The 27,766-nt window shown below is 43.6% G+C and overlaps 1 protein-coding gene across 3 annotated transcripts in view; it reads left to right on the forward strand.

Annotated features, from left to right (window-relative positions):
• Positions 1 to 27,766, forward strand: part of CCDC178 (coiled-coil domain containing 178) — a 1,259,352-nt gene that overhangs the window by 346,605 nt on the left and 884,981 nt on the right. For all 3 annotated transcript variants that reach the window (XM_078685673.1, XM_078685671.1, XM_078685672.1), the window contains exon 11: positions 9,108 to 9,203. In XM_078685673.1, the coding sequence (XP_078541799.1) occupies positions 9,108 to 9,203 (96 nt within the window). The remainder of the gene's footprint in view (positions 1 to 9,107; positions 9,204 to 27,766) is intronic.

Genomic DNA, 27,766 nt, shown 5'->3' on the forward strand with positions numbered 1-27,766 from the left:
TGCAAGCCAGTGCAAAACAGCATACGTACATTGTCAAAAGAACCAAAAGGCCAGGGCAGCTGGATTTGAGGGTTCCTATAGTTTCTGTATCAGGAGAGTTCATTTTAAATTAAGGATGCCCAGTTATCCTTACGATTTAGACCAGTAGCATAGCAAGACACACTGCCACCATGGGCACTAAGTTTGCAGCTCGGGTGCAGGTGAGACAGGGTGGGGTGTCCAACGGACGACTTTTTCGGGAGGCTGGTTGCGTCCAATGGACAACTTGTTCATGGGGACGGTGGTAGTTGATACACCAGATGCTGCCCTCCCACAGCCCCAAAAAACAGCGGCACCCGGGGCAGGACCCCCCCCTTAGCTACACCGTTGATTTAGACGTGCTTATAATGTCCAAACGAAGAATCCAATGCAATTTCTTCATGTTTATTAGGGATTTGATGTCGCCTCCTCTCTCAGAGGTGGAAATGGTGCTGATCACTTGCCACTGGAAATCATTCTCACAATTACCAAACTATAACAAAAATGTGACACTAGAGGGGCAGTGAGGACCTTGCCTCAGATTTGACTCCTATGCTGGTTAAAGTGAACCCTTTTTTGTGTGGTTTGGCCAAGGGACAGTCAGTGATAGGTACATGTAATGGTATATATTACATCGGCAGTGTTGCAATTTGATAAAAATCTCAAAGATGTAATAAAATGCTGATGTGTAAATTCCTTTGTCTCGATGCAAAAAGGGCACACACATTGTCAGCATTTGTAGTGCTCATTAAAGATAGGGGGCTCAAACAAAAGGTCAACAGCTGAAATTTGAACTTGGAGAAAAAGTGGTAATGCAGACAAGTCAGCTGGATTCCTGTTTTGCATGAGGGGTTAGTAGAGTCTCACGTGGGCAGTAAGTACCATGCTTTATTTGCAGAGCGTCTAGACAAGTGTTTGGAATAGCCACGTTCAAGTATCTTCTGGATTAGCATCTATACCTTCCTATTGAAACCACTTTTCTGTTTGCAGTTACATCTTAACCTTAAGATTTAACCATATTATAGTGAGTCCTTACCTGTGTGGGAATAATGACTGTTGAATGTCAGGAGTGTATTGCACTCTGTGGGATTCCTCTAAAGGGTGGTGTAGAGATGCTCATTTTCAGCATAGACCGAAATGTCCTGGAAAGGATTGCATAGTGAATCTAATGGCATTAAAGATTTGGTTTAACCATGTCTGAAATAATAGCAGAATCTGAAAGTCATGCTCCCAAATCATGAAGATGTCATTGATATATCTTCCAGAGATCAATATGTGCTCTGCAAGGATTAGTGTCAGAGAGAATGACTCTGTTCCAGGTCATCCGTGTACAATACTGCAAAATGCGGTGCAAAAAATGCCTCCATGGAAGTCCCCTTTACCTGTAAATAGAAACCGCTGTCAAATTGAAAGAAATTGCATGCGATGGCCAGTTCCAGCATTGATATAATGAATGATGTAAGAACCTGGTGTGGTCTGGTGGAATTGAGCCGGTAGTTGCAGGTGTGGCCCACCCGCACTGATTTTTGGGGACTGACCCTTAATTTTCCTCCCAGACTTTGACCCAGAGGAAGAGGAGGAAAAGAAGGAGAAAGACAATAAAATGGTGACACAGCAAGAAAGCAGAGGTGAAAAAGCGGCCCTGGGGCTCCTATCCTCTTTTCTCGATCACAGAGAGCAAAGGGTAATGCTGGGTAAATTTCTATCTCCATCCCTGTCTGTGCAATGTGGGGTCCCTCAGGGTTCGGCGCTCAGCCCCACCCTTTTTAACATTTATGTGACCCCCCTTGCCAGACTTATTAGATCTTTTGGGATGGAGGTAGTTTCCTATTCGGATGACACCCAGATCCTCGTCTCTCTCTCCCAGTCAGTTACGTCGACTGCCTCCAATTTTAGATCTTGTATGGAGGCAGTCGGCCAGTGGATGATTTACAATTCACTGAAACTGAATGGGGAGAAGACCGAGGTGATGGTGTTTGGAGGAAAGGAAGAGATCTGGTCTGTGGAGTGGTGGCCAGACTCACTAGGTGCCTGCCCTGATCCTACTTCTCTGGCTAAGAATCTTGGGGTCATGATTGATCCCACCCTTGGTATGTGCCAACAGGTCAACAGGACGGTATCAACCTGTTGGGGTATCATCCACATACTAAGGAAAATCAGGCACTATCTATCCTTGCAGGCAAGAAAGCAACTTGCGGCTGCTCTCCTGGGCTCCCGCCTGGACTATTGCAATGCGCTGTATGCAGGACTGAATAAAAGTCAGCTGCAGCGCTTGCAGATAGTCCAGAATGCAGCAGCCAGATTTGTCCTCGATCTTCCTCGACGTGCCACTGCCACATTGGCTAGGAAGCAGATTCATTGGCTTCCGATGGAGGATCGAATAGTCTTTAAAACCATGTGTATGGTCTATAAGGCTCTGGCTAAAAGTAGCCCTACGGGCATTGGATCCATTCTGTCTCATTATAATCCTGGCAGGAACCTCCGCTCTTCAAACAGACTTCTACTTTGTGTTCCGCGTATTCGGAAAACTAGATGGGGTGGGAAGGCTTTTTCTTATTTGGTTCAAAGTGGTGGAACGCTCTCCCGCCTGAACTAAGGTCTCTCTCCTCCCTGCAATCATTTAGATCTGCCCTGAAGACCCATCTCTTTGTACACGCGTACTTGTAGTTGTGCCCCGCATTTTGATCTTTTTTGGTAGGCGCCTTGATACCTTCGGGTTTAGTTTGCGCGGTATAAATTGCATAATAAATAAATAAAAGTGGCTGCAATATTGAGATAATGGTCAAGGAGTGCCTAGTAGTGGATTGCAGAGTCATGAGGTAACAAGACTACAAAGCCTTGGTATTCGTCACCCTGACATATGATGTATTCATTTATTTAACCCCTTCCATGCTGGTGACGGAACCACTCCGTGACCATCCACGGGTGGGCTGTGCTAATGACGGAATGGTTCTGTCACGGCCCGGCAGCCGCGCCTGCGCGGCACTAATTTTGCGTCTGCGTGACGCGTTCTATTGAGCGGGCGAGGCCGTGACTGAACCACTCCGTCATTAGCACAGCCCACCCGTGGCTGGTGACAAAGTGGTTCCGTTACCAGCATGGCGGCGCAGCGCGTCCCTCCTCCGCCCCAGCGCCGTGGCGGAATTACCGCCGCGGCCAAGGGGTTAAAAGATTTATAAAGCGCACAGCTACCCAACAGGGTTTCTCGGTGCTGAGCAGGACGAGTGAGGTTGTAGCTGGTTTGGAAGAGAGGAATTAAACCTGCCTATGAAGGAAGGTTTTTAGATTTTTACGGACGTCAAAGAGAGACTGACAGATCCTAAATTCCAAAGGAAGAGAATTCCACAGTTTAGGTCCAAGGTAAGAGATGAGCGACCTCTCATACGGGTCCACCGTACTCTAGGAACTGAAAATAGAAAAAGGCTGGCTGATCTCAACTGGCGGGAGGGTATGTACGGCTGGACAAAGCTTTGAATGTATGAGGGTGCCAAGCCATGGTGAACTCGAAACATATAACATAGGGCCTTGAACTCAATATGTTTGTTTACCTTGATCCAGTTGAGTTGATGGAGCAGAGGAGAGATAGAGTCGTGGCGAGGCAACCAAAAATGCAGGCGAGCGGCCACATTTCCAATGAGTTGAAGACGGCGGATAGAAGCCTTGTCTGCACCCAAGTACATTATATTTTCATAGTCAGGTCTGGAGGTCACCAACGCTTGCAATACAGTTCTTTGGGCTGCAGGTGGAATTAACCAAAGGATTTTACTAAGCCACGTGAGGATACCGCAAGCCATGGACTTTTGTGCCAAACTTTGGCCCCTGGGACTTATTCTCTTACAAATTAAGCGCTGAATCACATCCAGGTGTAAATGTTAAATATTGATATTTTGAACATGTAAAATTAATGGGCTGCTTCAAAGACCTCAGTTTCTCAAAAAGGTGGAACTAATTGGGGACTGGAAACAGCCATGCACAGTAAAACTTTAAGTTAGGGCGGTGACGAGAGCTTCTCAGTGTTACATAGGTAGTGTCAGGAGCAAACTAGGGGGGCTCGAGGAGTTCTTTTCTGCTGTCACTTGCTATGATTCTTTTATGAGAGCAAAAATATCTGTTTCCCTCTCTGATCCATTCTCTGTGCCCCATGGTTTCACAAGACTGTATTCTAGCCCCCACTTTCTTTAACCTGAACACTGAATCATTAGGGACACTTTTGAAACTCTACAACATCCCCTATCAGATATACGCCAAGGACAACAACCTTACATGAAAGTCTCTTAATCTGTTGACCTCACTTGAGCCTGTAATATACTCGCTAATCTTTCCAAAATCTTAAACTGAACCCTGTGAAAAAGAGTTGCTCCTGATGTTCGCTGAACAAAGCTATAATCATATCCAACCCTGACTTGATGATAATAACATATTGAACTGGAAACCTTTAATCAATGATTGTGCCAAATCACTTAGATTTGATCTAGACAAATTCAAAGTTTTGACAGCCTTATAACTTTCCTAGCCAAAAGCTTAGAATATACAAATAATTAGAGTCCTAATGGGGAGGATTTTAAGCCAATGGTTCAAACTCCTTTGTTTTCTAGGACTAACTATCGGAATGCACTACATACGAACCCTCCCAAATCCTTTTCATGCTCTCCCTCCCCAAGACTTCCCTTCGTGTAGCTGCAAGATTAATATCAGGAACCAGAAAGTTTGACCATAATACTCCAGTCCTGTTCTCCCTCAAGTGACATTACTTCATAGTCAGAAGCATATTTAAGCTAACATTTCTGTGGACTATGAAACCTCTATGGTACTGTATTGTAGCATTTATATAGTGCTTACTACCTCTGTGTGGCAATAAAGCGCTTACATACATAAGCAGCATGCTACGTCATGTTTGGTGTGTGTGTAGTTGGAAGAATTATCTCATTGTTTTCTGATCTTTTGTTGGAAGCATTTCTATGTTTTGCCTAATGACCACAGATGAGTGGTTATCGTGTTAATGGGTGCAGCATGTAGCAGTATGGTGGATGATGTATGAAAGACACATGAGCAGTTTATGATTTTCAGTACACTGGCAGCTTCAAACAGCTCTGCAGGTTCCTTCATGGTGTTTGTTATGATTATAATGTGCTTAGCTGGGTAACTGCATTAGCCTGTCCAGTCTGAAAGGTTGTTTATAGCTGTAAATCTGAGCTGGCTTTGTTATAGGGAGAGAAAATTGTAGAGATCTGCTGGGATGGGCATTGTTACTATTATCCCATATCTGAGTGTTTGTGTGAGATATAATAACAGCTGTCATACAGTGTAGATATTTGGGACCTGCAGTGGATGACTGTATTAAAGACCTCCAATTAGCCAGTTGTGTGTGACAGATCTCTTTAGTTATTCCATGCATTTGGTGATGGCTGGTTGGTTGACTGTATAGTACTGGCGTTGGGCCATCCCTGCAGCAGATATGTCTTATGTGAATGTAAGAGGTGTAAGTTACAGTTGCCTGCCGACCACTCAGTGTTATATTATTAGTATAATTGAAGTCAAGGAATATTGTATATAAGATTTCATGATTGTATAAATATCACGGGGAACCACATGTCAGCCCTTCTTAGCTTACCTGCATATCAAAAGTAGTTTGCAGGTTAGGTGGTTTCCAATCTGTGGGTTGTAAACCGAAGCTTGAGCAGTGCACAAGTAAACAGCCCTGAGTGCACCGCCGAGGTTCGACAACAAAGTCAGTCCCGATGGACCTCTGGCCTCATACTTCGCTCACCCAGATCCTCAGTCCCAGATCCCAGCTGGGCATCGCTCACTCCAGGCTCTTCTCCTCCTCACAGGGCACCCTGGTCTTGACAGGCAAGCTGATGCTCAATGCTCAAGGCAAGTTTTCTTGGTAACTTCGGCAGTGTCCCCATGCCCAGCTAAGAGTCTAGCAAGCTTTTATCTCTGGGTCTGGTTGCAGTAGCTCAAGCTGTGTTTGTCGTGTCACAGCTCTGAACATCTACAGGGTTTTCAGCTTCCACTTTTATACACTCTCTCCGTACACAAATGTGATTTAGTGCCTTTCCTTCTCAAATTTGTTGTGCAGGTGTCGGTCTCTTTGAAGTGCCTATTGCTTGGTTCTGTTCTTTGTGCAGGAGCCTGTTTGGCCAATCAGTGGTGGCACCAGAGGTGATGGTTTCAGAATCCAGGGCACAGGTGCAACAAAGAAGTTACACCCAGGTATCAACCTTCAGAGCCATATGTGTCACAAAGGCTTAAAAGATTGAGGGGCATATTATCAAGGGGGTTTATCTCCGCTTTTTTAGCTTTGAAAGCCAAGAAAGCGGAGATAAAATTATCTCCCTATTACCTAGCTGTCGCTAACACCAGTTAGCGACAGCTAGTAGGAGATAGCGACCATCTTGGGCCCCACTTTGCATGTCAGTGATATTTATCACTAATGAAATGCAAAGTGGGCGTGCCAAGATGTTAGCGACTGGAAACAGTCGCTAACATCGCTATCTCCTATTACCAACTTTTGGAGATATTCACGCTAAGCGCGAATATCTCCAAAAGCTAACACCTGCCCTGAGCAGTTCTTAGCCATGTTATCCAATGGGAGGTGGATAACATGGCTAAGAGCATTAGCTCAGTAATGCATGAATATCGCAGACTTTTCAGCGATATTCATGCATTGCGGCCGTTTTTTATCGCATTTGCGATAAACCTTGGTAATACCGCCGCAGCTCAGCGGAAAATTTTTGTCTCTAACCAAGCAATAGCGATAATTATCGCTATTGCTTGGTAATATGCCCCTAAGTCTCCCATCTTTTATAATGTGGTGTTCCTGTAGTGTGTACCTTATCAGTCCCACCATCCACCAAAAGCATTGTGCTCTGGCCTTCCTGCCGAGCACCCTTCCTGAATCATCGGATGCCTTTGATGTGCACAAGGGATGTTCTACTTCCTTCACAGTGTAGCTTTCCCCCCAGCCCTAGGAATGTTAGCAAAATACACCTCCTGTCTGGGTCTGCAGTCCACACCTCCACAGTAGGATTTTCTAGGCCCAGGACTTTCCAAAATGGATCCCATAGGTCCCATACTAAATACTCTCACAGGATCACACAAGAACACTTGCACTCTTCACAGCGATACATTCCTCTCGTATAGCGCAAGATAGTTGTTAACACATCCACAAAACGTCAACCTAGAGGTCTGTTAGGTTTCACTCCTATGACAGGGGAAAAAGCTCTGCCATTCTACTGTTTGCCTATCAAGTATGATGACACCCATGCCCACATATTCCAACACTCTGAGTGAGGGCAGTTGCTCGGTCCATTCTAAGGGAAGCACTTTTGGCATCCCTCTCAGTCTATGGTAGACTGCAGTCTATCAAGGTCAACCTAAGCCATGGCACACACGCATCGTCTGTCACACGACCACTTTTGTAACCACAGTTCCACATCCAAATGCAACTGGGGCACTCTGGGCTAAAGTACGTCTGTTAACATGCAGGGAACTTTTCCACCAAAACAAGGACTTTAAACTAAGCACTCAGGATTGAAGTTCAGCCAAATGAGTATGTGAAGAGGTCTTCTGCTTACACTGATGTGGTAGTGAGTATGGTTGGTGCTGGAGTATGGACGTTACTTGCAATTTAAGTGCCATACATTTACTAGTATTCCTGTCCTTGTACTTCACTTGAGCTTGAGCTCTGCTTATGCCACGTATTTTTTTCTTATAAAATCTAGTATATAGGTGCTAGGGAGCACAGATGAATGATGAATATGAGAAAAGGGGTTTTCATAGTGCAGTTTTAATGTTTTGTGACTGCCATTCAGATCCTTCATTAGAAAGCGCGGTATAGTGCTAACATAGTAGGCAGTATACAAAAGATTTTGAAACGTATCTCTAATATGAAGAGTGCAGACTAATAGGCTTTTTATCTATTTATGGTACTACTTATGGTAGGGAATTATAGTGACTTAGAGTGGTTATACCATAATCTTCTATAGTGTCATATCGGGCACTATAGAAAATATTTAAATTAATGCACTTTTGAAAGCGTATTTACTGAAACTACGTATTATGTATGTATAGTACAGCTTCCATTGTCGAAAATTAGCAATCATCTTAGTCTACAATGTACAGTGGAGTGCCACAGCATTCAGGATTCCATCCACTTGTGTGTTGTTCTGAGGGAAAGGTACAAATTAAACAAAAAATCTGCTCAGTAGTAGTAGACAACAAAGATTGGTAAAAAAATATTTTTATTTAAAAAAAAAAATGAGCTTGGATAGCAGTCAACCACAGTGACACCATCAAGGTATTTTATAGTGCCAGTTCTCTAGGCTCCATAGAAACATATATTAAAGAATTCCAATGTTTAAAGTGTGTCTAGTGATTATGTGCATAGGAAAATGTTAGTGTTATGAATGCCATTAATATAATCAAACGTTTCCATGCTAATTACATGCAATTAAGCCCTTCTATCCTAAGGTTTTTTTGTGCCTCTATTTTTTATTTAGCACATTGCATCTCCAGTGGGTGGAATATTCTAGCATCCTTATACTATGCTTATTTGAACCATAACGGTTGTTGAAAGTCCACTCAAATGTTATAGATCTGTTCCTGCAGCGCTGCTGTACAGTGACTTGGTTCATAGACAGTCATCTATATCTCTATCTGATCTCTCTTCTACTTATTGGCTCCTATGTACATTAAGGTTTGTTTTGTTTGTTCTGTCGAATTTGTTGAAACCAGATTATGTAAAGTGCTCTGTTACCCAAGAGGGTCTAGCATGAAAAATATAAAATCACAAATAAAGAAATATACAAATGATTCATTTAGAAGTAGCTTCAGACTAACAAGTCTGGGGCTATTGCTACCCAAGCCCATAGTAATTACATCTATGCCTTAATCTTACCTAACTTTGAGGAAAGGTATTTACGGGTAGAGGTTTTCTATAAGATGTCTCTACTTTGAAACCACAAACAATTTTAAATTGAAACAATATAACGTATTATATGTCTTATTTCAATTTTTATGCTCACTAATTGTATGTTGCTCTTTTGTCACATATTACAAACCTAATTTGTATTTGATTTTTCTAGGTAGACGATTTGAAATGTTCAACTGACCTACAAGAAAGCAATAACAAACAATTGGCTGCTGAATGCACGAAATTAACTGAAGAGGTGGTAATCACTGTAAGTGTTTCAAACTACATACACGTTGTCTTTCATAACTACACAACGGGAATGTGTTTGGAATGTGTACATTGTTGTGGAAATTAAGTGAAGCCTTTGGTAATATTTTACCATGTTCCTCGTGCCCGTTGTTTCCACGTTTTGGCACTAAGATTCAACAAAGGCATGTCACTCAACTTTGCTTGTCTTTGGAGGATCTGCTTTTACAGCGAGTCCCAAAGGGGTTTGCCCTATTCTCGTCCCATTTGCAAAGATTTTCAGGAATTTTGGATGAGATGTACAACAGTTAGGAATTGCGAATTCCAAATTGTGCTTGCTACTGAATTGCAATTAGTAAATCGCAAGTCCTAATGTAAGAAACCAAAGAACTATTAATAAGTGACACTAAGTGGGTCGGAAATCGCCCTACCTCATAATTATTAATAAGGTAGGCAACAGGTTGTGACCCATTAGGAAAAATAGCTATCACATGGATGGTGGTCTGCTGGGAACAACAGACCACAATGTCTGAGATTTGTTTTTTAATACATAATTTCTTTTTAAATGCAGCCCTTTTGCCTCATTTTCTAAGAGTAAGCAGTGGTCTGTTACCACTACCTTTCAGTAGTCTGTAAAAAAAATGATGTTTTGCAACTGTAATTCGGTCGCAAAACCTTAATACATACCACTGTGATTTGGTATTTGCAATGGATGCCCTAAGCACGCCGCTTCCATATACCAAATTGCAAAATCAAATTGCAATTCGGTAACAAGTTAACAAATTGAAATTTGTTTTTCAAACATTTCAAAATGCTTTCTTGCAGTTACAAACGGCCCAATTCAGCTAATCGGACCGTTTGTAATCTTCAAAAATTATTTGTACGTCCGTTCCTTTGTGCTATGAAAAGCACAATTGTTTTAGCACTGCGTTGGCATCAACTTTCAAAAGAAAGTCCTTTTGCACACAAATGATTGCCACTGTCATTTCTACCACTTTGCATCACTAAGTAACCTTTTCCATCATGCATACACCTGCACTAAAGTTTAATAAATCTGGATCTAGGTTTTGTTTCCTCCTATTAAAATAATTTTAAAAAAATACAGAGGTGGCACTTTGCACTAGCTATCGGACTAGGAAGAAACCGTTCTTCAGATTTCAGATGAATAGTAGTCTGAACTAAATGTTTTACATCACTCTGCGATTGAAAGCTAGGATTCCAGCTAATGAGAAGGATGTCTTTTCACCCCACCTAGAGAAAGCCTGCCACTCAATGCTGATATTCTTGGACCTTTGTGAGCCTATGACATGAACTATGCAGCGTTGCCCAAGAAGCTGAGAGTCGATGAACTTCTAAGTAACTGGCATAAAGTCATCCTGCCATTATTACAAGACAGCAGCGCAGCTAAGAAGTTACAGTTGGGCTATTTTAATCCTCTAGGCTAAGGTCTTTTTTCTAGTATGTCTACTATTTCTTATTTGTCCCCTTGATGTTTGAGATCCTTGGGCATTCCCTTGCTCCATACAATCAGGGCAGGAACGCAGCTTGTCTTGACCTTTTTCTGTTGAATGGTAAAATGTATGACCCAGGCAAAAAGAAGAGGTACTCTCATTTTGATTAAAAATCCTGATTAGAATAGTTTTTATATCTTAACTGCATGAGTGCAGTCTTGAGAAAGACTGCTTTGATTTTTATTTCCCAACACCTGTGGTCAAAATGTGTCAACAGCACATTAAGCCCAGTGTGAACTAAAGTCATTGGCGCAACATAATGAACACAACTTTAAGTGCCCCAATATTCACACAGAAAGTCAATGGGCCTAGGACATTGTCACATACCTTGACTTGCACATAGTGTCCCTGCAGACAGTACAGGCAGGGCACTTTCAGGCCACACTGTGTATAAAAGGAGTTCTGTAAATTGGCTACATTTCACATCCTGTGTCAGCAACTGGGAGTGGTAAGTCAATGGAGCCCCTTTCAAATGCATCTCTGGATCAAAGGGAACACTCCCTGGTGGGTACATTGAATTTAGCTACTCATGGCTCTACAAACACATTTCTTAGAAATGGTATTCACGGACCTCTGTCTTGGTCCCAGTGACTGCAGGACTTATCACATATTATGCCTTGTGGATATTTCAGGCTTGAATACTGGATATATGTACATTCTATGTGAAGGAGAATTGAGGCCGCCACTGTAGCTAGTAAGGAAATCTTTCTTATAGTTAAAGAATTTACTGCGCCTAGTTCTGTTTTGCCCACGCACCAACACTCTGAATTTTGGGTATCGGAGCTGGCCTCTTTCTTTATCTCTAGAATTCAAACTATTCAAAACTCATTCCCCACCAATATCCCGATTACGCCTTCTGTAATGAGTGCCTCTTCCCCCTCTCTCTCCCGTGATGATGGTCCTATTCTTGCCATTTTCCCGTTTCTTTCGTCAACCGTTTCTCTTGATCTGTTGTCCAAGCTTAAATCTGGCTCACTCTTGGACCCCTGTCCTGCAACATGCCTGGGCAAAATGGCCCCAGTGATAAACGATATTGTCAACCCAGTGCTGAACTGTTCGCTCAGCAGGGGTGTGGTCCCCCAGGCATGGAAGCATGCCCTGATCTTGCCGCTTCTGAAGAAGCCTGGTCTGGATCCTTTGCTGCATGCCAACTATAGGCCTATCTCCCTTCTCCCGGCCTTGGCTAAGGTCGTGGAGAAGCACGTCCACGCCTCTCTTTCCAATTTTTTGGAAACTAATAACATCTTGCATGACACTCAGTCGGGCTTCCGTGCTAATTTAAGCACGGAGACAGCATTACTTGAAGTCACAGATGCCATCAGAGAGGTGTTGGACGCGGGAGGTAAGGCCTTACTGGTTATGCTGGACTTTTCGACGGCCTTTGACACCGTTCCCCACGGCGGACTGCTGTGCAGACTTAAGGAGATCGGGCTGAGGGGAGCGGTGTTCAATTGGTTTAGGTCCTTCCTTGCTGGTCGCCGACAAACGGTATGGGCCCCTCCGTTCTCCGCCGAGATGTTGCCATTGGAGGTCGGGTGCCGCAGGGCTCTGTGTTGAGCCCTACTTTGTTTAACATCTACATGGCACCCCTGGCGGCTCTGGCGGAGTCCCATGGTGCCCAGATCGTGTCCTATGCTGACGACACCCAGCTTCTTTTCACTTGCCCGAAGGGTGCTGATTTTGACGGTGTGCAGATCAGTGGCTGCTTAGGAGCGGTTTTCCAATGGTTTGAGCAGCACAGCCTGAAATGCAATTCCAATAAGTCGGAGCTGCTATTTTTTGGCTGTCCATCAGACCCCAGGTGGCAGTCTTGGTGGCCACCAGACATGTTCCCTCCCTTGGCGGTGTCCTCCAGGGCTAAGAACCTGTGTGTACAGATTGACGATGGATTGACACTGAAACCCCAGGTCATGGGCCTCGTGGGCAAGTGTTTTGGTATCATCAAAATGCTCAGAAAATTCCTCCCGATGTTGTCTCTATGTCACCGGAAAGTGACGGTCCAGGCTTTGATAGGTTCCCGCCTGGATTATTCTAATGTACTTTATCTGGGCCTGCCGAATTTTTTCATTTCACGTCTGCAAGTTGTACAGAATGCCGCTGCTAGAGCCATTATTGGCTTTCATCGCAGAACAAGCGCGACGGCACTGTTACAAAAACTTCATTGGCTCCCCATCAAAAAGCGCATGGCGTTTAAGGCTCTCGTGCTAGCCTTCAAGGCGCTCCATGGCATTGGAGCCAAATATATTAGACACAGGCTGGCTTTTTATATGCCTTCACGCACTTTGAGGTCAGCCTCCCTGGCCTTGGCAACTGTTCCTCCTGTCCGTCGGGCCCGACTGGGCGGACGTTCCTTTCGTTATCTAGTTCCCAAATTGTGGAACTCCCTGCCTGTCCCCCTGAGACAGAATACCAGCCTTCTGAAATTTAGGAAGGAGCTAAAGACATGGCTCTTTGTACAATAGTTCTCGGCCTGGTCTGACTGTGGAAAAGTACATTTTGCCATGTTGTATGTGCCTACGTGTTCCCCATCTTATGTTAATATGTGTATGATCGATATGCATGTATTCCCTTCTGATCGATTAAAGACGCAATTACAGTTGTGTCCATCTCTAGTATGCCAGTTTCCAGTCTTCGTGAAAGCAACGAATATTAGGCCCATGTAAACCTACGTTGCCACATTTTACAGTGTGCACGTTAATTCATTGAATTATCCCCGTTTCTAGGCCTCAAAAGGGCCCGGACTCAGATTCAGCTCCTGTTTCCTGAACCCTCTCCAAGGAGCGATACAGCCCCCACCTGTATCCCTGACCCTTAGCTTACTTTCATGCCTCGCAGTGCCCGGCCCGGCCTGGCTCTGCCTCCCAGTCTGCCAAGAATATGTTATGTTTCTAGTTATCAGTCCAGCCCTCCTTCTCTGCATTCCTAAGCTACTGAATCGCATCAATAGTTTCCGTCATAGTCTAGCCTTTATGTCTCCATGTAAGAGAAATACTGTATTAATGTTCATAGAATATTCCTCGCACACGCACTACATATAGAATTATGCATGCACCAGTCTTAGAGTCTATTAGCCTTTGCCCTGATAACTTTTGGATTCTATCAACATGTACTCTAAACAACAGATACTAGATATGTCTGGGTACATGTCGCTCTGACACTCCAGACTTTAGTCTCCTCTTCTAGCGCAGAAGTCATAGCCCCCAGTTCTCCCTGGTAACACGTCATTGCCCATTTGCGCGCACCACTAGGTTAAAGGTCCCAGCTGCTCAGGTAGCCCCCTCCATGTTTCCGCCCCATTTATGACATATTCTGTTACGTTTGCATCACATGTCTATGTATACGCCCTGTACACGCCTTCTTGTTACATCATCTTACCCTTATCTTTCGCGACTGCTACAAACCCCGCCTACTGCTACGCCTACTGTATTGAATGTAATGCAATTATTTTGATATATATATTGTGCACGGATATTAAAGTTTGCTAGCCAATTCCCAGATCCTGCCCGACAGCTGTCGGGCCCTGCCATCCTATTCCCGTACAGGCTGTCCTGTTCCTGTCCTTTATGCTTGATTAAAGCCTGTCAACTCCAACTACCTCGAATCTTGACTCTTATTTATTGAGCTACCTGTTTATTGATTATAGTCAAAAATAGATCCGGTAATAATTTATTTATTTACCACATAATGGCGCCCGAATAGGGACTTGCCCTTTCCCCACGCGCCGGAGAAGCCACGCAGGCCCCCTGATCCTCTGCAGCCGTGACGGAACCATACCGTGCACGTGCAGATATTTCTGCTTCAAGTATCCCTCAGGCCCACGGAGGAGACGGAGGTTGCGGTCCAGCGTCCAGACGAGGCGGTGGAGGAACGCGGCGAGTCCCGACCAGAGCCCAAGCCGAGAGTCCAAGGTCCGAGGTATCCGGAGGCCCACCTGTAACTGAAGTCCGAAGTTCGTCTGTCCGTCGTCGTAGCAGTCCAGTCCAGTCCGAGGCCTTCCGTTCTTGCTGCCCGGTGAGTACCGTTGCTGGGGTAGTATCAAGACAGGGTCAATTAATTTGTCTCTGGTCCGTGGGTTTGGGTACGCAAATCCAACACGAAGTGTTCACCTAGGTGGGCGCGGGTCCTGACGTGTCTCTTTATGGGACCGGTAAGTTTCGTACTGTTTTAGCAGTGCATCTAGTCATTCCAGTAAGTTCTGTTCTCGAGAAATTCATGTGTTCTGTTTTCAGTATTTCTGGTAGTATTCTGTTCGAACCGTTATTATAAATGTTATTTCATGTGTTTTAAATGTCGTGGTATGAGTGATTTGTTTTCAGTTATTATTGTGTTTATCGTGTATTGTATTGTGTCCAGACTCCAGCCTAAGTTATGCCTCTGTTCACGAAATTACGTCAGTTAAAAACCAGAAAAGGTCTGCTCGAAGAAGCAGTTCCTGTCCTGCCTAGGGACAGTCCAGGTCATTTTATGTATCAAAAGCATGGCATAAGTGCCATATTATATCTAGACTTATGGGTGGAGTACACCAAAGAATTAGAAGAAAAGTATAGATGGCCCGTGTCAGGTACATGGGATGCCGAGTGTATCATGCGAGTAGAAGAAGCATTATGGAAAAAGAAATCCAGACAGTCCCAGAAAGATGCCATCGAGTTATGGCGCAAAGAATCTCATAAAAGAACCGAAAAAGAAATCAGAAAGTCAGAATTAAGTAGAGAATCCTCAGAAAGAGCCCAAGAAAGGGAATTAATCGAAGTAGGTGAACGAGTTAAAGCCGAACAGTCAGACAGACAGAGAAATGCCCTTATTAAGGGTATGTATCCTCTTCTTGCCGAGGGCTTGCCAAAAGCAACCCCGGAAGCACCATGTAATTTTCCGCCGCCATTAATTCCGATTAAGCTACGTCACAAACCGACCGCAGCTGATATTTTTCTCTCGTCCTATTTGGACGACACGGTCCCAGAATATGCAAATCCTGTTCCGCCAGCTCCTGTAAATAATGTAATTCCTGTTCCTCCAGCCACCGGGGCACCTGTTACAGCACCTGTTACGGTACCCCCGGTCCAGCCCACAGTACAAGTACCCGCTACATCGGTCACTCTGCCAGCACGAAGAGTATCAGTCGACGATTCTAGTATAGGGGCCGCGGGGGGAGGTCCTCCTGGTACCCCGCCGCCACACAAACGTGTAACGTTAGTCGAATTACATGAACGTGCGTTACAGCGTACGCCCAAATATCAGTCCGTTGCAGATATCAGACGAGCTCTCACCGAATGCCGTTATGATCCAGTCCCAGGCGATGATAATATGGTTATATATTCATTGCGTGTAAGACGGGTGACCGAGTATTTGGACACCCTACCGAATATGAAAGAAGATCTAGACAGAATATATTGTTTCATCCGTACAGGAGACGATCCAGAAAGTATTGGCGAAATCATGTCTCTAAGGAAAGCCGAGACCCAGCTCATGCTATTAAAGTTTCTAATTAATTGTTTAATAAGAGAACAAGATTGTCCAGCTAAAGATCCGATCGAAATGAGAATCCTGACAAAGTGGAGTGATCATATAGCCGAGGGAAGACACAAGACACTCAGTAGTATAGAGAGTATGTACAAGAAAATTCGTAAAGAAATAATAAGGTTACACGAGAAACGAATAGCAGCACAAGTGTCCGAGAAAGAAGACAACACTGATACTGAAGAGGTAGAAGACGAGAATACCGCCAGAATAGCGTATGTAGGTAAAACTAGACTTCCTGACCGACATTCACGTCCAGAACACAAGAAAGTTTTCCCTCTTCCAGCACCAGAACAAGGTTCTCTAGAGCAAGTATTTCAAGCTACCGATCACATTCTGAAATCACGAATCGGTTATAGTGAACTTAGTACCATGCATGAACTAGAACTAGCCCGATCAGCAGTCCGATGGACTACTGATTCTACCACTTTTCCAGACGAAATAGTGGCACAAATATTTCTGAAACTGCCCCCAGCCGAGCAGCGACTGGTGGGTATGTATATGATCCAGCACCTCATTACACTGTATGAGGGACAACATTCTGATCCAGGTCCGTTACATGATGTTCTGAACGAGTTACTCCAGTATAGATGGAGAGGTTTAGGTACCGATTTAATTAGTGTCATTCTAGAACAGCGCCAGAAATATAGAACGTTTCTGAATCCGCATTTTGTTCATGTCTCACCTCCAGAAAGTAAACCATTTTACATGGATAGACAGAATCCGTTACGGGAAGTACACCCAGTTAGGACACCGGGTGGTGAAATGCAACGAGTATTTGTTTACACCCCTATTACAAAGATGGAACTCTTAGAGATGAAGAAATTAATTCCCTGTCACGACAAAGATCCAGCAGGGTTCCATCGAGAATTAAAAGACATGCTCCGTATGGGAGAATACACGTATCCAGATATCATTAAAATGTTAAAGGTTCTGTTGCCCGCAGGGGTATATGAAAAACTCAAGGAAAAAGAATGGGAGGTGGGAGAGAAAAAGATTGATTGGACAGCTCTAGAAGCTGAAGATAAAATACGAGTACCAGGTACCGGTCTTGGGGACAAATGTAAAGAATTGCCCGAGTTATTGATACAAGTTCTGCCAAGGTTATTAGCCACGAAAAAGGAAGATTGGGATGCAATCTCAGCATGCAAACAGAAACAGGATGAAGACACTAGTGATTTTTATTCTAGATTTGAAAAATGTTTTATTATTAACAGTGGTTTGAAGACAAGTAGCGAGTCATACCCTCATCTTTTTGTTACTAAACTAGTCGAGAATTCAAGTCCCCAAGTTAAAAATCGAGTTTTGAAAGTCGAAAGTACCTGGCAAGCTAATACTCCGTCACAAATGCTTCAAATGCTCCAGTATCACCAGAACAGAATCAGGGAAGAGCAAGAACACGAAAGGAGACGTATGAAAGACACGAAAATGAAAGTATTAGTTGCACAATCTGTTCCACAAGACAGTCAGAAGAGGGGTCCGAATCAAGCCAGTCATCCTGCAGCTCCCGTTAAAGGGACTTGCAATTATTGTAAACAGCCAGGTCATTTTATAAACGAGTGTGCAGTTCTGAAACACAACATAGCTACTGGTAAGACTAAAGAAAGACCACGTCCGCCTAGACAAGAACAAGTTTCACAGACTTCTCAGTCACCACAGAATGCACAACAGACAGTTCCAGCACCGCAGCCTATCGCTGCAACACAGCATGTCACACAACAAATGTACCAGTATGCTCAGTCAGAGTATCCAGAGTATCAACAGTATTCATGAAACAGCCTAGAGAGGGAGGTAGACTTGCCTCTCATCGAGATACCTGTAGATCAAGAGGGTCCCTATGTACACAGTCAAGTATTAGGGAAAGACAGAAAGTTTCTGATTGATACAGGGGCAAGTAGGACTACTATCAGTCATGACTAGGTTCCAGGGGCTCCGCTCTCAGGCTCTAAAAATGTTTCCCTTGGATTTTCAGGAAAGCCAATTGTTAACGAGATTTCAAAACCAGTTTCCCTAGAAGTTGGTCCATTGTCCCGAACTACTGATTTGTTACTTACGAAATCATGTCCAGAAAACTTGTTAGGCATTAAAACATTGAAAGAATTAGGTGCAGTTATTTGCTGTTCTCCAGAAGGAGTCCGATTGTTTTTGCGTGACTTCAAAGGTCACTATGTATTACGTGATTTTGATCCAAGGTTATTAAATGTTCCACAGCATTTATGGGCGCAAGGTCCAACTGATGTAGGTTTTATGCAAATCACACCCCATCGTGTGACCCTCAAGCAAGGTATAGTCCTGCCACGAATCAGACAGTACAGATTGCCACCTGAGGCTGTAGCAGCCTTATCCAAAATTATTGACGAGCTCATTGCTCAAGGAGTGGTTGTAGAAACTGACTCCAATGTATGTAATTCTCCTATCATTCCAGTCATGAAACGTACTGATCCAAATGCACCTCCAGTATATCGATTAGTGATTGACCTTCGAGAACTTAATAAATGTATCATACCCCAGTACCCAGTAGTCCCAGATATTTCTTCCCTATTAACAGCCATTGATTCTGAAGCTACATTTTTCACTGTTATAGACCTCAAGAATGCATTTTTCAGTGTCCCCATTCATCCAGACAGCCAGTACCTTTTTGGTTTTTGTTTAAATGGAAGGAGCTATAAATTCACACGAGCTCCTCAAGGTTTCACAGAAAGTCCTAGTATTTACAGTCAAGCACTTAAGAGACAACTAGACAACATTCACATGCCAACAGACACTGCCCTGCTCCAGTATGTCGATGATCTACTGATCACAGCCCGTTCTGAACGTGACTGCGAACAAGCGTCACTTACAGTTCTGTATTTCCTGGCCGAGATGGGGCACAAGGTGTCCCCTTCCAAGCTTCAATTCTGTGTCCAGCAAGTGATCTACTTAGGCCACTTACTGTCCAAGTGGGGTAGGCAGTTGACACCAGACCGTATCCAGTTAATAGCGAGTCTTCCACAGCCCAGGACGCAGAAGGAGGTACGTGCTTTTATTGGCCTCACTTCTTACTGCAGACAATGGATTCCTCAGTATGCATTTCTAGCCAAGCCACTGATACAGTTAACGACACAGGAGGCAGCCGTATCGACTGTCCTCCCTTGGACCCAGGAACATACACTTAGTTTTAATGAATTAAAGAAAGCCTTATGCCAAGCACCTGTTCTAGCTACACCGAACTACAGTAAGCCTTTTACACTTTTTGTCACAGAACGTGATGGTACTGCATTATCTGTTCTCACACAAGATCAAGCAGGACAGTACAAGCCTTGTGCTTACTTTTCGAGCACATTAGATCCAGTAGCCCAGGCGTTGCCTGCGTGCCTCAAGTCAGTTGCAGCCACAGCTCTAGCAATCAGACAAAGTGATTCCATAGTATTAGGACACTCCCTGACAGTACAAGTTCCACACTCCGTGGAAGTTCTTTTAAACCGAACACAGACACAGCACTTGACCATTGCACGTTTAACGGGTTATGAACTGACACTGTTCCAGCCACACATAGAAATCAGACGCTGCAACGTTCTAAATCCTGCTACACTGTTACCGTCAGTTATTTCAAATCCTGCCACACACGACTGTGTGGAAGTTATTAACACTATGACTAAGCCAAGACAAGACCTGACAGCCATTGCATTACCTAATCCCGACCTGACACTCTATGTGGATGGTTCATGTATGAGAACAAGTACAGGAGAACTAGTAGCCGCGTATGCAGTGACTACTGACACTGAAGTTATTGAAACACACCGTATTGACACCCTGTCTGCTCAAGCAGCAGAGCTAGTTGCTCTGACCCAAGCCTGCATACGTGCCAAGAACCTGAAAGTAAACATATATACAGATTCACGTTACGCATTCGGAGTTGTACACGACTTCGGAGTACTCTGGCAGGAGAGAGGTTTCATGACTTCTCATGGAACCAAGATTCAGCATGGTCTCCTCATTCAAGCTCTGTTAGATGCAATACATTTACCGACAGCTATCGCTATCATGAAGTGCAAAGCACATACGAAAGTTACTGACATCATTTCCCAAGGTAACGATCTAGCAGATCGAACAGCCAAGCTTACAGCTCAGACACCAGACATTCCAGTTAACAAGACACAGACATCCATTCCAGAACAGACTACTTGTATGACAGTTAAGGACCCTACACAAGATGTCATAGACATACAGTTACATGCTACTCCTGAAGAAATCAAGAAATGGTCCGAACAAGGAGGGGTCCAGACAGATCAGGGATGGTTGACGAAGGGAAAAGCCACATGGTTTCTCCCCGACTCTATGGTTCAAGTCATTATCAATACCGCACATAGTCCAGCACATCTAGGAGAAAAAGCTATGTTAGACAGTATACAGAACCTTTGGTTCAACAAGCATTTACGAGCTGCAGCCAAGCAGAAAGTCCGTACCTGTATGATATGTTGTCAATTCAATCCAGGTAAAAGTGTCCCGGTGGAACAAGGTGGATTCCAACCCCCTGACCACCCTTTTGAAGTCCTCCAGATGGATTATATTCAGATGGAGCGATGTCGAGGTTTCAAGTATGTTCTTGTAGTTGTATGCGCTTTGTCCAGGTGGACAGAAGCATATCCAGTTCCAGATTACACAGCCGCGACCACTGCCAAGCAGTTGGTTCGTGAATACTTTCCCCGCTATGGACTCCCTAGGGTCGTGTATTCTGATAACGGCCAGCCATTCTCATCCGAGTTAATGAAACATGTTTCCCTTTTGTTAGGGTACCAGTGGAAGTTCCATTGTGTGCGCCATCCTGAAGCAGCCGGTCTCGTAGAGAGACATAATCAGACCCTGAAAATCTGTATTGCTAAGACATGTAAAGAGAAAGGTGTAGACTGGCTAGTTGCCCTGCCAGTTGCTTTATTCTTCATGAGGATGGTTGCACATTCCAGATCAGGTCTGTCCCCTTATGAGGTCGTATTCGGCCGCCCCCCAAACATGTGGGGTACACCTAGACCCCGCAGTATTACAGATGTTTCCAGTAATATGTTGACAGATTACCTAGCTTCCTTGATGTCTGCCCTACACTCTTGTCGTTCACAGGTTGCCGCCGCATTCCCAGACAATACCAAAGTGAAACAGCATGAGGTCATTCCAGGCGACCTTGTCCTTGTAAGGAACTTTGATCGTTCAAGTCCGCTGGAGCCTCGTTGGAAAGAGCCGCGACTTGTCCTTCTGACCACCCGCACGGCCGTGAAGTTGGAGGGCCGCAAGGGGTGGGTCCATCTGTCCCATGTGAAGAAGTTTCATGGAGTTCGAAAAAAAACATTTTCTAAGGACTGTTCCATTTCTAAAGACTGCCTGAAACCAGACTTTGATCTGAATCCTGAACTGAAAGTTCCTCTGTTAGAGAAAACTCCGCAACAGGAGTATAAGTTAAAGCTCCGGTCTAGTAAAATAAGTCAGCCAGTTTAATTGTCTAAGTCCCTCTCGGGTGAAACGGTTAGACAGGTATCTGACATGTATGAGATAGACCCCCATAGTGAGAGAGTTAGTCAAAACTCTATACGATGTATCGTTTTTCTAAGTTTCTTATTGTTTCTAAGTCTTATGGTTACCTGCACAAGTTATGCATTACATTTATGTTTTCCAAGTTCACATGCAAATAAGTTTTCTAATGCTACAGTAGAGCACACATTTAGTGATCTGCCTCCTCACGAGTTATCCTATCGTCTTGCTATGAGAAATAATACATTTATAAGAATGTTACATTATTCACACCAGACCAGCAATGCCACTAATTGTTGGGTGTGTGGTCGACTCCCCCCTTACCAGACACCGAAGGGAGTTTTGCCACTCTTTCCTTATCCGTTTTCACATAATGGTTCGTGTGGAGCATGGTCCACGTTAACGTCATCTTAAAATGATATGTCCCTTCTGAATAGGACATGTTTTCCAGACAAGCAAGGTCTCTCCCATAGAACAGGGTTAGATCTAGAAAATGAAGTTTATAATTTAGGTAATTATTCTTCGAATTTTATGGTCCTGAATGTTCAGTCTGATACTACTCCAGACTTACCTACTATTTCAGTACTACCAGTCAAAGGCGAATTATGTGTCAGAAAGAATGGTTCCGCACATGTAGGACATAGTGATTGTACTACTACTGTCGAGTATAGTGACAGTGGGAAATCTATTCTCAAAGATTCACGTCATTCTTATTTTGTTTGTGGTCAGACCGCATATGTTCGTCTGCCCCTCGATTGGGATGGAACATGTTACATTGCCTTCCTACTGCCACCAGTTTTCCTAGCCCCATCTGATTATCACAGAAACACACATCTAGTACACATCAGACATAGAAGGGAGATTGAGTCCCCAATTGTCGATCAAACTGAAACTGCTCTAGAACAGTATACAGATTTCAATAAAGGTTTCTTCTTCTTTATAGGACCTATCCAGAATAGTAAGTTAATACGTAGACTAACCAGAACCCTTGAAGCAGTAGTGAATGAGACTACTTCTGCTCTAGGTAACTTAACCGAAGAGCAATCTGCTATGAGATTTGTCGTGCTCCAAAATCGTCTCGTTCTTGACGTCATACTGGCCGATAGAGGAGGAGCATGTAGAGTCATCGGATCTAGTTGCTGCATTTTCATTCCTAATAACGCGCCGTCTGTTTATTCAGCTATAACCAGACTTCATAAAATTGCCCATCAGTTACACCAGAATCCAGGCACCTGGACATGGTCCGGTTGGCTCTGGAGTATTATATCTGCCTGGGGATGGAAAGTATTGTCATTCCTAGGTATTGCAGTAATGATCATATTCAGTTGCTGCCTCTGTATACAATGTGGCCCTGCGATTTGCGGCATGTGCGCTACCTCTTGTATTCCTAGTCCTAAATCCCGTTCCAAGACAATTCGAGACGAGCAAATGATGCTATATGAAATGATAGATGGTATCATGAATATTGATGTTTCCTGATGGAAACGTAGGGCACAAGGAGGGAATGTGGAAAAGTAAATCTTGCCATGTTGTATGTGCCTACGTGTTCCCCATCTTATGTTAATATGTGTATGATCGATATGCATGTATTCCCTTCTGATCGATTAAAGACGCAATTACAGTTGTGTCCATCTCTAGTATGCCAGTTTCCAGTCTTCGTGAAAGCAACGAATATTAGGCCCATGTAAACCTACGTTGCCACATTTTACAGTGTGCACGTTAATTCATTGAATTATCCCCGTTTCTAGGCCTCAAAAGGGCCCGGACTCAGATTCAGCTCCTGTTTCCTGAACCCTCTCCAAGAAGCGATACAGCCCCCACCTGTATCCCTGACCCTTAGCTTACTTTCATGCCTCGCAGTGCCCGGCCCGGCCTGGCTCTGCCTCCCAGTCTGCCAAGAATATGTTATGTTTCTAGTTATCAGTCCAGCCCTCCTTCTCTGCATTCCTAAGCTACTGAATCGCATCAATAGTTTCCGTCATAGTCTAGCCTTTATGTCTCCATGTAAGAGAAATACTGTATTAATGTTCATAGAATATTCCTCGCACACGCACTACATATAGAATTATGCATGCACCAGTCTTAGAGTCTATTAGCCTTTGCCCTGATAACTTTTGGATTCTATCAACATGTACTCTAAACAACAGATACTAGATATGCCTGGGTACATGTCGCTCTGACACTCCAGACTTTAGTCTCCTCTTCTAGCGCAGAAGTCATAGCCCCCAGTTCTCCCTGGTAACACGTCATTGCCCATTTGCGCGCACCACTAGGTTAAAGGTCCCAGCTGCTCAGGTAGCCCCCTCCATGTTTCCGCCCCATTTATGACATATTCTGTTACGTTTGCATCACATGTCTATGTATACGCCCTGTACACGCCTTCTTGTTACATCATCTTACCCTTATCTTTCGCGACTGCTACAAACCCCGCCTACTGCTACGCCTACTGTATTGAATGTAATGCAATTATTTTGATATATATATTGTGCACGGATATTAAAGTTTGCTAGCCAATTCCCAGATCCTGCCCGACAGCTGTCGGGCCCTGCCATCCTATTCCCGTACAGGCTGTCCTGTTCCTGTCCTTTATGCTTGATTAAAGCCTGTCAACTCCAACTACCTCGAATCTTGACTCTTATTTATTGAGCTACCTGTTTATTGATTATAGTCAAAAATAGATCCGGTAATAATTTATTTATTTACCACATGACCGTGCCTTAGCATCTGTTCTCAATCTGATAAAGTGCCGGGACACTCCTTTGGAGTAGCTGAGCGCTATATTAAGACTAACTTTAACATAACATAACATAACAATATGATGGACATGGTTAATGAGCACAGGTAAAAGCGTGCCCTGGATCCAGTGCCGTAGTCATGACTGCAGGATTTGTCCTGGAGGTACTGTAGGTACGGCTGGGCTTCCCTCTGTAATTGCATACAGTGCTTGCATGTCAATTTACAAACCATTGCAAACTTCTAGAAAATCACTGAAAAACATTTTTTAAATTCTCACTGGAATTGACATTTTCATAGCATTCAACTTGTATTGGTGTGTTTTTATATCACTGCACTGTTGTTCAAAGGATTTCAAATTGGAGTATGCATGCATAGTTGGAAAATACATTACTGGGATGTGCTCTGCTTGGGAAGATATTGCAGTGAACATCTCGTAGCAACTATGATTGATCGTGTCACAGAATGGTGTATTAGACTGTATAGATGCAACACTTTTCTAAATGCGTATATACTTTAGAGCACTCTTTAGGTCGAAATTAGATTGACACCAACAATAAATTATTGCTGGCTTGTAACTGTGTTTATAGTCTTGGCCCCTTGATATAGCTCCATAAAAAATGGTTGTCCAGAGATTTTCATTTTTGATTTCTGTTTTTGCATCACTAGAGAAGTAATTTAGCTTGGGTAGACATTGCAAATCCGGGCTGAATGTCTGTGGGTGACATTTTTAACAAGCATTGGCATAGCCCATAGGTCTCGCCTTTGGGACCTTAGAAATATATTTAGACATGCAGCATAATATACTGGGTGATACAATATCTACTGCAGCAGTCAGGTGGCTACTCCAAATGTTGGTTTCAGATTAGTGCAGTAAGAGCGCCCAACAATAGAATAACTTTCCCCTGATGTTGTAGTGTAAGGGTGAAGAGTACACAGTTCTGGTTTTACAGACAAAAGTACAATAAATTCAAAAACTCATATGCCACCTGTGTATACCTGTGGAACAGCCCATAGACTATCTGTAACCAGTAGTTCATGGTATCTGCCTAGGCTCGACCTAAAAAATACTACGGTATATAGGAAAGGATCCGGTCACCACACAGTAGAATGAGCGACAAGCATGCCTCCTCATAGCCTCCCCATTCAGCATAGCACAGCAAGTATAAAATGCAAGGGCCAAAGACTTGGCATTTGCAAGCTTTATAAGCCACCACAGACTGCAAACACAAGTGATAAAGTGAGTGCCTTTGTGCTGGGCTTTCCCACCCTGTGCTCACTCGTAGGACAACAGGGTACAGCAAGCAACAGGAATCTTACCTGCGTGCTAGAATCCACAGGAGCAGACAAAAATCTCCCTAGTCCCTACCGCAGCTGTCATTGTGAACTACCAGTCCACACTAACACCCACAGGGGGGAAAGGGGAATGGGAATAGAAAGAGAGAAAGCCTCCGGTATTCTGGAATCTGCCAACCTCCCACTTCCTATCAGTTCTTCTACGAATGATGATGTGGATGTGTTTTAAATGGAAGGTGTACATCGAATTTTGTATAAAAGGAGTGATAGACAAATTACTTCTATTACTCTACTCGTTTTACACTTAATCTAACCTTTTCCATTCAACACTCATATACCTGAATCACTCGAAGGCTAGCTAATCTCTATGGAAGATAAATGATGAGTTTCTCTCACTTGCGCTGACTTAATATGGTTCTAGCTTGAACAGGCAAATATAAGTCACTACAGAAGGATAGAGTCTGTTCTCTTGACAGGATTCATACTCTACTGAGAGTTTTTTTACATAACTATACAAAGCAAGAAATTAAGTCTAAGTCCACAGTTCACAAGTTAACTCTACTCTTACTGTCCGCTTGAAGTTCTCTTCAGAATAGTAATATCTTTCTTTGGGTTTCCATTTCTTTGCCAAAGGGAATTCTCCACAGGAAATCCACAAGAAATCTCTAAACGCTGCTCTCTAACAGAAAGGGGGGGTGTACACACTGCTCCACGAAGGTGGAGACCAACAATCAGGGCTATGATGCAAGAGTTGTACTGGAACACTGCTCGTCTCCTCAGGCTACAATTGAAGGACGCAGCTAGCAGAGCAAATGTGCCAGAGGAACACTGCTTCTCGCTGACAAATGTGAAAGACTAGAGCGCCGATGGTGGGCACAAGTTCTGCTGCCATCTTGAGTAGTCATTTGCTTAGTAAGAGCAATTGCAAGCAGCAGTCTTCGTAATAGGAGCCAGAGATGAGGACGTCACCAAAACCACCGGAGATAGCAAGAATTTATATGTCTTCTTGGCTCATGTAGGCACTTGTTTTCCTGACAGTTCCCACCTACAAAGAATACTCCCCAAATGCGGATATGTTGGGATAAGTGTTGTGAAATTGTTTAACTAGTCGTGGAGCACGTACATTTTGATAGGTTCCCAGAATCTCTCTTCGGGACCAAAAGCCTTCCAATCTATAAGGTAAAATAACCTTCCCTTTTTGATTTTTGAATCTAAATGAGAGTCTATAGTGATTGGGTCTGGAGGTGTGGTTGTTCTGACATTTGAGGGGCTTTTCTTAGGAAAGGATACATGGAAAACTGGTTGAATCCTCATCTGAGTGGGCAATATGAGTTTCACAGCTACTGGATTCATGATCTTACGGTAAAGGGTTCCAAAAATATGTGTTGAAATGTATTGTTTCCCTTAAGGTGTAAATGTCTAGTGGACAACCGGACCTTATCTACCTTTGAGTAATTAGGATTGTTCCTTCTTTTAGTGTCAGCATACTTTTTATAGGAGATTTTAGCCTGAACCAGGTGTTTCCTAGCAGTTTGATATGTTCTTTGGATTCTTTCACTCAAATCGGCTACTGCTGGGGCTGAATCATCAGATTGTTCCAAAATGATGTTCGGATGCCTACCTGAATTCAAGTAGAACTGGTAATAACCTGTGGAAGCATGAATCACATTATTACATGCAAATTCCGCAGTCCAATTCAAGTCTGGCCATTCTCCATTCTGATTAAGTAGATACAGGCAGAGATACTGTTCTATTTCCTGATTTCTGTCTGACCATCTGTTTCTGGATGGTAACTGTTGAAGAGTTGTGTGTCTATCCACAATTGCTGTATGAAGGACTTCCAAAATTGGGAAACAAACTGGGTATCTCTGTCTGATATTACAGCCACTGGGATACCATGTGCTCAAACTATGTGTTGTGAAAATAACTGGGCCAGTTGAGGAGCCTTAGGAATCTTTTTTAGTGGAATAAAATGACTTGTTTTCGAGAATGTATCTACAAAGACCCGTATGGTGCCATAACCTTGACTTGA

Source organism: Lissotriton helveticus, chromosome 4_1 (assembly GCF_964261635.1).
Source record: "Lissotriton helveticus chromosome 4_1, aLisHel1.1, whole genome shotgun sequence".
NCBI lineage: Eukaryota > Metazoa > Chordata > Amphibia > Caudata > Salamandridae > Lissotriton > Lissotriton helveticus.